At 49.4% G+C, this 12,076-nt stretch overlaps 1 protein-coding gene across 1 annotated transcript in view; it reads right to left on the bottom strand.

Moving 5' to 3' along the window:
• LOC106805916 (dynein heavy chain 12, axonemal-like) overlaps positions 1–12,076 on the bottom strand; it is an 85,289-nt gene that overhangs the window by 65,153 nt on the left and 8,060 nt on the right. Inside the window, 7 exon segments of the mRNA XM_014807687.1 lie at positions 8,384–8,505; positions 9,119–9,283; positions 9,689–9,919; positions 10,290–10,475; positions 10,747–10,918; positions 11,101–11,297; positions 11,748–11,960. Coding sequence (XP_014663173.1) covers positions 8,384–8,505; positions 9,119–9,283; positions 9,689–9,919; positions 10,290–10,475; positions 10,747–10,918; positions 11,101–11,297; positions 11,748–11,960 — 1,286 coding nt within the window.

Genomic DNA, 12,076 nt, shown 5'->3' with positions numbered 1-12,076 from the left:
AGTTAATCATTCCTTACCCCGAGTGTGTGTACAGCACTGCGTACACAGCTACGCGGTGGGTACACGCATACGGGATCCCAAATGGCCATATCCGGTGTGTACACGTACAACACAGCTACGGTGTGTCACAACGGACGACTACAACGTCGCCTTTTAACGGTGTGCTAGCCCGTGCGACTACAGCTCGCGGTGTGTACAACTTGCTACTGACACAGTACTCGTGTCGTTCTTGTCGTTACACGTATACGACTACACGCGACTTCCGGTGTGTCCTAACTGACGGTATTCAGTACACATACTTACGGTCGTGTTCACACGTTGCGACACAGGCTAACTGAGTTTGTACACGTCGACCGCAACGTCAGTCCTCGGATGTGTACACGGTCCTTTCATTAACACACAAGCTACAGCGTTGTGTAACCGCTACCGACACAGCTACGGCTCTGTGTCACACGTATACGGCACACAGCTACGGCTGTGGGCTACACGTCATCATCTTCAGCTTACGATGTGTGTTACGCCGCTACGAACACACCTAGACGTCACTGGTGGGTTGTGCACACGTACTGACCACATAGACATCTGCTAGACCGGTGTGTACCACGTTGGTTGTAAGGCCGACACAGCTGAACCTGGTGATCGGCTACCAACTGTGCCGACCACGCAGCTACGGTGTGGTACACGTCCCCGACACAGCTACGGTGTGGTACACCGTGACGCACGATTCACGCTACAGGTGTGTGTCAGCACGTACGACACGCCAGCTACGTGTGTTGTACCACAGTTCGAATCTATCACCTACTGGTTGCCGTGTACGCGTTAACGACATCAAGTCGGATGCTACTGGTATGTAGCAGCGTAACGATCACAGCTATCGTGGTTGGTGTACACGATGCGAGCACACGCGCTTACGGTGTGCTAACATGCGTTACGACCCACAGCTACGGTGTCTCACTTACGACACATGGCCCTACGGTGGTTTCGTATACAACGTACGACAGCAGCGGTACGGTGATGTCACACGTACGTCATAGCACAAGCTACGGGGCTCTGTGTACACCGTTACGGATACAGCTACTGGTGTGGCTACAACGTACGGACACAGCGACTGGTGCTGTACACGTTACGACACCAAACTACGGGTTGTTGCTACACGTGCGACACAGCTACGGCATGTGTACACGTACGGACACCTGTCAGCTACGGGTGGTGTACACGTAACTGATAACAGCTGTATGCGTGTGTGTACAGTACCGTACACAGCTTACGGTGTGTACACGTACGACGCACAATACACACAGAAAAGGTATACGGTGTGTAACGTACGACACTAGCTACTTGGTGTGTCACGCGTACGCACAAGCTTACGGGCTGTGTACAACGTACGACACAGTACGGTGTGTATACACACGTTGCGGCACACAGCTTTTACGGATGTGTACAACGTACGACACAGCCTGACGGTGTGTACACGTGTCGACTCACAGCTTACGGTTTGTACACGTATCAGTACACCCATGCTACACAACACGTTGCGACAACAGCCCTACACACACTTGGCGACACAGGCCTACGGTGGTGTACACGTAACGACACAGTCTACACATCACGTGCGACACAGCTACACACGACTGTGCGACATCAAGCCTACGGTGTGTGACACTGCGAGCACAGCTGATGGTGTGTACACGCTCTGACACTGTCTACAGGTGTGTGTACAGTACGACACATGGCTACTGGTGTAGTACACGTACGACACACGCTACGGGTGTTCTAGCAACGTTACGACACAGCTTTACGGTGTGTACACGTACGACCACCAGCTTACGCGTGTGCTACACGTACGACACTGCTACGGTGTGTACACGTGACGACGACAGTGCTATGGGTTGTACACGTACGACACAGCTCGTGGCTGTGTGACACGCGCGATCCCAACCTTGCTCATCGGCCAAGTCAGTCCAGGGTTTGCCCGTCGCGAGCAGTTAGAAGTTACGACCGCATCTTCGAACGCGAGCCCGCCTCTTCGCAGAGATCCTTCGGTCGTCTCCGTCTTGCCCGTGTTCCGCCGCGCCCACTCCGGAGGCCTCCGTTCAGTGTGCAGAGGAAGGGCGCTCCGATCAGAGTTCGTTAGAGCGGTCGAGTCAGGGGTGGAGTGATGACAGTCTAGAGATGATGGGAGCAACGTTAAGTTACGGGTGGATGTCTGGTGGTGGGCTGGTCATAATAGAACCGAGCGTGGTAAAGTCATATGTTTTGTTGTCCTGATAGTGGTGGTGGTGGTTCGCTTGGTGGTGATCGCCGCGCTTTCCTGTATCGCCCACGTGCTACGTGGTCAATATTTGTCGCTCCGGTTCCATTCCTGCAATAGAGCCCATATCTCCCATATGAAAATACATAATTCGTGGCGGTACCAGAGAGCACAGGTAGTTACATAGTGTTAGGTATACCAGAGGACTGTTCTCTGCTAAGTGAGTAACGGAAGATAAGTATGAACACAACAGTTTATGCTGCTTACAAGTGTATCGTTCCAACTTTCTGTGTAAATGACGCTATATATAAAAATTCTCTCCGATCAGATCATTTGTAGGTCTACCATTTAGATTCACTTTCTTTTCTCGACAGTTATATATGATGCACTAAAATTCCGTTTTATCTTCACTATTATTTAATTGTATTGACAGGATTATTATTGACTTATGGCTGAGAGCAACAATTGATTTTATTCGAACACGGCGACTTCCTGGCTTGCTAAAGCCAAAGGCATAATTCGGCATCTAGTTCCAAATCCTCTATTGCCTAGGTGGGACGAGATGTAGAATCTCACCTGCCAGAGGTTACCCCAGTTATATTTACTACGCGATTACTTCACGTGCGTTGGTCAATTTCACCTTGCCAGTTGAGATCTTCCAGTACATACCTCAGCTGAGGCCAAACCACTGTGAAGTTCATTCTCGAGATGCGACTCCTGGTCGTGGTACAGTAAGAGCATAGACAGTATATAATGCAAGCATGGTTATTAACATCGCTTCGCATGTTGAATTTCTGCTGACATGGGGGCAAACTTGAATTTACCCTTTATTAATACGAAAGTCATAGTACAAACTAGAGGATTTGTTCACAACCGTCTGTTCGTTTATAAGAAATATGTCGGTAGTGGAGACGTTTGCGGAATATATGTTCGAATTCACTTTAATTCTTCGAATAATTTTTGATCTGAATTAAAAAAAAGATCAGCACTCATTGCATTTGGACAGAAACTAACGAACGACAACAACTACACGTCGGACAATGTACACACTCTACAATTGCCTCCTTTGCCTCCTCCTTCACCACACCTAGGCCCTAGAACTCTATAGCTGGTCAGCGTTAGTTACGGGCAGTGAAACGAAAAGATAATCAACCGATATGCTGAAGAGTGCGCTCACTTTGTTGGCATGTTCCAGTACGACATCCCGGCCGCGCGTGCACGTCGGATGACGACCAGCGTCTCGCGCAGGGTGATGCGGCGCTCGCTGCGTGGACAGCTTGCCTCTCGCACCTAGGGCTTTCACAATCTCTAGACAGCTGAAGGTTCAGCTTTCGTAGTACTCCTTCAAACCCTTGCGGACCTAGCGGCGGGACGGAGGGAACCATACTGGCAAAATTGTTTGCTCCTTATATGGCGTACGCAGCAACAGTAATAGACCATGTACCAAGATCCTCAGAAAGACTAAAGGTTAGTATATACGCCGCTGATAAGATAGAAATATTATTAAGTGGCGCCACTAACGAATTGTAGATAGATGATGATAGAGTTTTAAAGTTTATCGAAGAATTACAATCTCACTAACTGAGTAAATGAATGTGAAAAATTAAATCATAGTTTAATGATGTTGCTCGGATTGTCCTCGCCTACCTGTGCGGATTAGTTCGTCGGACCTCCACTGGTCCAGTAGATTGCGCCACACAGAGGCACTACGCTGACCATGGGCCGATTCTGTCACCACTGGTCACGGGCAGTGTATCCGCGTAGCCCTGCCAGCCATGAACGAAACTATTCCTTGCACTGACCACCGACTATGCAAGCTAAATTACTTATGCCTGCCCACGACTAAACATGAGTCCTCCTGGATCGAGATTAATACACGTTCACTCGGATGACCCACAACTAACCCGCCCTCCTCCACCCTTGCGCGTACAAGCTTTCTTATTGCCACCCTCACCTGACACCGAACTTAACACCTCTACCTGACAGCTAAACTAACCGCCCTCATCCTTGGCACAGACTAACCACCCCTCACCTGACACGAACTAACCGTCCCCTCACCTGGCACAACTACCACCTTCTCACCTGACCACAAGCGTAACCGCCCCTCATCTGACACAATACCACCCCCTCACCTGACACAACTAACCACCCCCTCACCCTGACCACACAACTAAACCACCCCTTCACCTGAGCACAACTCAACCGCCCCTCTACCTGACACAAACTAATCACCCCTCACCTGATGAACAACTGATCCACCCCTCACCTGACACCAGACTAACGCCCTCCTCACCTGACAACAACTAACCGCCCCCTCACCTGACACACACTATACCGCCTCACTCACCTGACACAAACTAAGCCGCCTCCTCACTCGGACACAACTGAATTTCTTCCATCCCTCAGCCACTGTACACAAGCTAACGCCACCCTCACGCCTGATCACAACTAACGACGCCGCCTACACACTGACACAATCTAACCAGCCCCTCACTCTCGGCAGCGACTGGACTCATGCACCCTCACCTGGACACAACCGACCGTCTCTACGTGACAGCAATCCTAACCACCCCTACACGCTGACAAACTAACCACCCCTCACCTTATCAGACCGACCCTCCAACCACCCCTCACTTTCTGACACAATAAGCCACCCCTCACCTGACACCAACTTACCACACCCTCACCTGACACACACTAAAAAACCTCCCTCACCTGACACAACGACCGCCCTCACCTGCACACCAACTAACCACCCCGCACCTGACACAACTACCACCCCCTCGCACCTGACAACTAAACCACCCTCACCTGGCGCAGACTGACACCTCAACCTGACGACATACGCCGACCGCCCTCACCGACACAACCTAACCACCCAATCACGCTGACACAAAACCTAACCACCCACTCCACCTGACACAACTAACCGACCCCTTCACCTGACATAACTTTGACACCCCTCACCTGGCGGCTGTATCACTGACCATCGTCCCTCATCCTGAGTCCAGCGAAGCTGAACACCCTCACCTTGTCACTAACTATATGCACCCCTCACCTGACGCACAACTTAACTCGACCCTCACCTGACACAAGCTAACCCACCCCTCATACCTGAGCACAACTAACCACCCCTCTATCAATCCTGACACAACTATATACCACCCTCGACCGTGACACAACTAACCCATCCTCACCTGACAACAACTCATCACCACCCCATTCTTTAGCTGACACTATTACTAACACCCTCACTGTACGACAACTAACCACCCTCACGCTGACACAACCTAACCGCCCCTCCACCTGGAACACAATACTAACACCCTCACCTGACACACACTAACCACCCTGTCACCTGACACAATCTAACCACCCGTCACCTGACACTAACTAAACCACCCTCTCACCTGACACAACTTATCACCACCCCTCACCGTTAGCACAAACTAACACCCTCACCTGACACAACTAACCACCCTCACCTGACAGCAACTAACCACCCTTCACCTGACACAACTAACCTATACCCTCACTGAAGCAACTAAGCCACCCCTCACTGACACAACTAACCACCCCTCAGCCGACACAACTAACCACCCCTCACCTGACACAACGTAACCACCCCCTCACCTGACACCAACTAACCGCCCCTCACCTGACACAACTAACCCCCCAACCCCTCACCTGACACAATCTACCCCCTCACCTGGACACAACTAACCACACCTCACCTGACACAACTCAACCACCCCTACCTGACACAACTAACCACTGCCTTTACCTGACACAAACTAACACCCTCATATCCTGATCACAACTCAAACACCCCTCACCTGACACAACTAACCGCCCCTCACTGACACAAAACTAACCCACCCTCAGAGAGACCTGAACAACTAACCACCACCCTCAACCTGACACAACTAACACCCCTCACCTGACACAAACTCACCACCCTCACCGACATCAACTAACCACCCCATCCTGACACATACTAACCACCCCTCACCTGACACAACGTAACCACCCTCCACCTGACACAACTAACCGCCTCACCGTGACACAACTATACCAATCCCTCACCTGACACAACCTAACCACCGCCTCACCCTGACACAACGTATACAGCCCCTGCACCTGACACAATCGTAACCGCCCCTCACCTGACACAACTTAACCACCCTCACCTGAGCCCACAACTAAACCACCGCCTTCACCTGAACACACACTCAACCACCCTCACCTCACACAACTAACCACCCTCACTGCACAGCAACTAACACCCCTCATCCTGACACAACTAACCACCCCCTCACCTGACACAACTAACCTATCCCTCACCCTGACACAACTAACCACCCCTCACCTGACACAACTAAATCCACCCCTCACGCCTGACACAACTAACCACCCCTCACCTGGACGCGAACTAACTGCCCTCAGCCTGACAAACTAACCCACCCCTCACCTGACACAACTAACCACCCCCCACCTGACACATGCACTATCCACCCCTCACCGTGGACACAAACTAACCGCCTCCTCACCTGACAACAACTCATACCACCCCTCACCTGGACACAAAACTAACCACCCCTCACCCTGACACACTAACACCCTCACTGACACCAACTATACCGCCCCTCACCTGCACACAAGCTAACCACCCCTCAACCTGGCGCGATGCTGGTCGACAACGTCGTCGGCTATGCTACATGCAGCGATTTGACGTCCTGCACTCTGCGCCAGCCAGCTTCCGACGGCGCCGCGCGCCTCCGCTTGCGAGTATTCGGCCGGCTGAAGCGCTACGAACTCGCACTCGCTGCTGTACATGGCCGTTGGCTCATGTGAGCTGTGCTCGGTCGTAACTCGAGGCCGCGCAGATGCCCTCCGAAGCATTCTTGTGTGCCGGCTGCATCGCCGCAGCGGGTCCCTTCGTCTCGCTGCAGGAATCTCCAGCGATCTCTGTCGTTGGAGGGAAGTGACACCGTATCGAGGAGCGGGACGACGTGTTACACGTTCAGCCACGAGTCTTACATTGTAAGCAAACAAGTGTGTTTACACGAGTTTTACATGTAAGCAGATTGCATGTGTTAATACGTATTGTACGGACGAGGTTCACACACGAGTCGTACATGTAAGCGGAGCGCATGTTTTTACACATGAGTCTACATGCGGAAGCAGAGTGATGTGTGTTACACATAGGTTCCACATGTGAAGCAGCACGACTGCTTACCAGAGTTTTACAATGTAAGCAGATGAGGTTATACACGAGTTGTACATGTAAGCAGTACGCTGTGTTACACACGCAGTCTTACCTATGATAGAGTCGCTAGATGACGTGTGTACACACGAGTCTTACATGTAGAAGACAATGTGTTACTACACGAGTCTTACATGTAAGCAGATCGATGTGTTCACACCACGGTCATTTACATGTTAGCAGATGATGTGTTACACACGGATGTCTTAGATGTAAGTCCAAGCATCGAATTGGTGTTATCATCATTGGGAGTCTTACATGTAAGCGAGATTTGTTACCACACGAGTCTTACATGATAACGCAATGATGCTGGTACACACCGAGCTCTTCACATGTAAGCAGATGATTGGTGTTACACACGAGTCTTAGATGTAAGCAGATGCATGTGTTACACATGAGTCTTACTATTGTAAGGCAGACAATGTGTTACCCACACGGAGTCTTACATGTAGAGACCATATGTGGTTATTCACACGGAGTCTTACATTTAAGCATGACGATGTGTGTACACACTTGAGTTTTTACCCCATGTATAACGCAGATGATGTGTTACACACGGGGTCGTTACTATTGTAAGGCCAGATGATGTGTTATCACACGAGTTCTTACAATGTTAAGCAGTATGATGTGTTCACACGAGTCTCTTACAGTTAGCAGACTGATGTGTTAACACACGAGTCTTAATGTAAGCAGATGATGTGTTACACACGAGTCTTACATGTAAGCAGATGATGTGTTACACACGAGTCTTACATGTAAGCAGATGATGTGTTACACACGAGTCTTACATGTAAGCAGACGATGTGTTACACATAAGCAGATGATGTGTGTGTTATGTGTGAGAAGACAATGTTTTCAAAACGAACCTTGGGAAAAACAGTCTCTTCTTCTCTAGATAAGCATTCAGGCCCTTATTGATTTTGTCCAGGAGCTGGTTGCTCTCTAGTAGCTTCTCATACAAGCCGGGCAATCCTGTTGCTGGCAGCACCTATAGACACAGGCAAGATAGCAATTATTCATGATGAAAAATGCTACTCCGCCTTATTAGTTTGCCATATTAGGCGAGCTCTTTAATCATTAATTAATAAGACATGAGATGCGCAAGGCGAGAAAAACTATGCTCGAATAGTGTGATGTCCAACATTGTGTGCTATGACATTTTAATCCCCTAAATACCCAATGTGCACCTGCCTTCTTGTGTGCACTCACACCACCTACACGTTCAATTCGAATGCCACTCTCCTCCAATCCCTACACCACCTATCTTCAAGTGTCACACAACACCCACCTTCAAGCCTCAGACCACCCACCACCATCAATACTGACACAACCTATCATTGAGTCTCACACTATACCTATCTTCAAGCCGCATACCACCCACCACCTTCTATACTGACACAATCCATATGTGTAAGTTTCAAACTATACATGTCTTCAAGTCTCACACCACCAATCTTTGAATCTTACACAAACTCACCTTCAATTCTTATACACTATCCCCGCCTTCGAATCTCACAACACACACCCTCAAGTCTCACACTGTGAACCTTTCCCTCTCACGCCCCCCAGCATCGACTCTCTCAGACCCCCCTCGCCCCGACCTTGGAGTCCCTCGCCGTGTTCCTCATCACGTCCTTCCAGTTCTTGTCGACCGCGCTGAACATGCGGCCCTCCTCGGGCATCTGGCTCATGATGTCCTCCGAAGAGAAGATCGGCTCCAGGTAGAGCCACTGTGCCTGCACCTTCAGCCACTCGTCGATCGTCTCCTGCGTCATGGAGGGCCAGATTCAGACACGGTGAAGCCATATGCTATGGGAAGCTGTAGAGGCTCTAAGCTATGGGAAGCTGTAGAGGGCCTATTTCGCAATTGCTAACAGAGAATAAGGCTGTGTAACGAAACTGAACTTGGCAATAATGCCGGCAAGATGCGAAACAAAAACAGTGCGGGGTGGGGGAAAGGGATGCTCACTTATTAATATCATATAAATATATTATATATATATACATATATATATATATATAATATTATATTTATAACTAATTAATTTGATCTATAAGTTTAAAACTAAAAAACTTTTTTCGTTCAATACGAGATATCGAGAAACCCCCTTCACACCGTGAGACCCCTGAGCCGTAGCTCGTTAAGCTTAGTCCCCGAATCGCGGCCATGCCTGCGTGCGCAGCAGCCGCTCCTCCCACGTGCGGATCTCCGCCTCGAAGGGCTTCACGAATGGCGAGCCTCGCATCGTCTGCGTCTTGACGATCTGGTCGTCGAGCATGCTCTGTATGTCGTCGACGGAGGCGAGGATGTGAACGCCGGAGTCGCGGTAAGCGGTCAGAGCGAACGACACCTCGTCCCACTCGTCCATCATCCTCTGCATGGCCTTCTCCAGCGAGTATTCCTGCGCGAGTGAAGAGAGGAGAAGGGGAGAGGGGGAGATGTAGTATATACGTGTACATATATATTCTTGCAGAGTAGGTGGGGAGAAGGAGAGATGTAGTACATGTATACGTATGTGTCTTGCAGAGTGGCTGGGGGAGAAGGGGAGATGTAGAGCATACGTATGTGTCCTGCAGAGGTGTTGGGGGAGATAAAGAGATGCAGTACATACATGAACATGCATATTCCTACGGATCTGTGTATAAGCTCAAGAAGCTTTGAACCGTGAGGCACATATCTGTACGTATAGGCATGTGAATTCACACGCAAGTGTAATTACTGTACACGTCTGATGAACGAGGATACAGACGGGCGAACCTCGCGAGCCCTACCTTCGTCGCCGCGCCGCTGATCGCCTCAAACTTCTCCATTTGACTCGACAGGTTCTGCTTGAGAACCTTGCGCAGGGTCGTGCCGGAGTCCGGCGTGATGTCGCGTCCGACCTGGTCAGACATCTGCTGCCAGTGCCGCTTGCGTATGCCGGGGTTGCACAGCGTCGAGATCAGCGGAATGCATTCCTGAACGCACGCAAGATAATCGCTCGTAATATTATCCGTATAGCTTAAAGTGTAACCGTATATAGCTAGTAGCGTGTATATTCTACATTTAAATGACATCAATCATAATATTTCCTGTAAATATCTCCATCTATGTGTACATCTATCTAGCGCAACTGTACTGTGTATCTTCTTGCGGATTAGTACCGATGTGGACATCAGTCCATTTAAATTGTGCAAGTCGGTCAGATTGTGTAGATAGCTAGCAATGTGTCAAATCCTAAAATCGTACCCTAAAATCGCTAATGTTGTCCCGAACTTTCTGGCATGCTGCCAGCACTGTAGGCGGGGAATCGTCTTCCTCTTCATCCTCCTCCGAGATGATATCGCCCTTCTTTTTCGACTTACTCGCTAGCATCTCTGTCTTCTTGGCATCCCACTGATTTGTGAAGAGTCGCTGAACCCTATTACGAAAAGCAAGTTTATTTTATTGCTACCTTACAGAGTTATTAAGTTGTATCCACACACAGGAACGAACAGGATGCACGAACATTGCACGGAAGCACGCACGCATATGCAGGAGCACATGGACAAGTAATAATGACCTGTGATCAGGACTTAACAACGGGAGTATAAGCTAACGTACTTGGTGATGTCACGAGCGTAGTCCTCAATCTCAGCCTCGATGGCCTCCGCGTCGAGCTTGAGGAAGTCTCCATCCATCCAACGTTTCTCTGCTCGCTGCCACTTGACGATCGCCGTGAAGACCTTCGTGTATGGCTCCATCGCCACGGTTACCTCGCGCATGACTGGGAATGTTGTCGGAGGTTGCGTGAACAACTCCTATGCAACAAGAATGGGAGAATCAGAGACAGACACGCGGTCATTATATTCGCATTACTAGTTTTTCCCCCTTATGTATTATGTTTCGGTTTCTGCATTATCACAGTAGTATGTGTCAATATGATCACCGAAGTAGTATGTGTCAATATGATCACCGAAGTAGTATGTGTCAATATGTGACAGAAACCAAGCATCATTTTCTCGTGCAGTGACAGTAGTGGTTATCTGAATTATTAAAAGATTTATTGAAGAATTATCCACCCGAGTGAGATAACCACATGCCCATGATCAACCTACCCAGGTGTACCACATGTCTGTACACGGTTTTTTCCAAAATGACGAATTTTCACCATTGCGTCACTCACTATAAGCACTGTTTTTAGAACGTCCGATCGCAACGCTTATTGGCTACAGCTGCCTGTTAATCTCGTCAAGCAGATTGACACAAACCTCTTCCCTGTTAATCCAGCCGATCTCGCTCTCCACCTCGCTCAGCTTCTTCTGCATGGAGCGGATATCCTGCAGGTACTGTCCCATCAGCTCCATCTCGCCACACTTGCCCAGCTCCTTGACGCGGTAGCGGATCTTCTCCAGCTCGAGGATGGCCTTCTCCCTCCTCTCGGTGAGGTGCCTCTCGTTCTGCTGCTGAGCTTCCTTCACGATCTAACGTAAAGCAGAGACGACGACGATTACGTTAGTGACTCAAGCGAGTTTGATAACGAGTTTATTAAAACGATCACAAGGGAACTAAATCTTTATATATATATATATATATATAT

This window comes from Priapulus caudatus, unplaced genomic scaffold (assembly GCF_000485595.1).
Source record: "Priapulus caudatus unplaced genomic scaffold, Priapulus_caudatus-5.0.1 Scaffold133, whole genome shotgun sequence".
NCBI lineage: Eukaryota > Metazoa > Priapulida > Priapulimorpha > Priapulimorphida > Priapulidae > Priapulus > Priapulus caudatus.
This window is presented reverse-complemented; position numbering and strand designations above follow the sequence as displayed.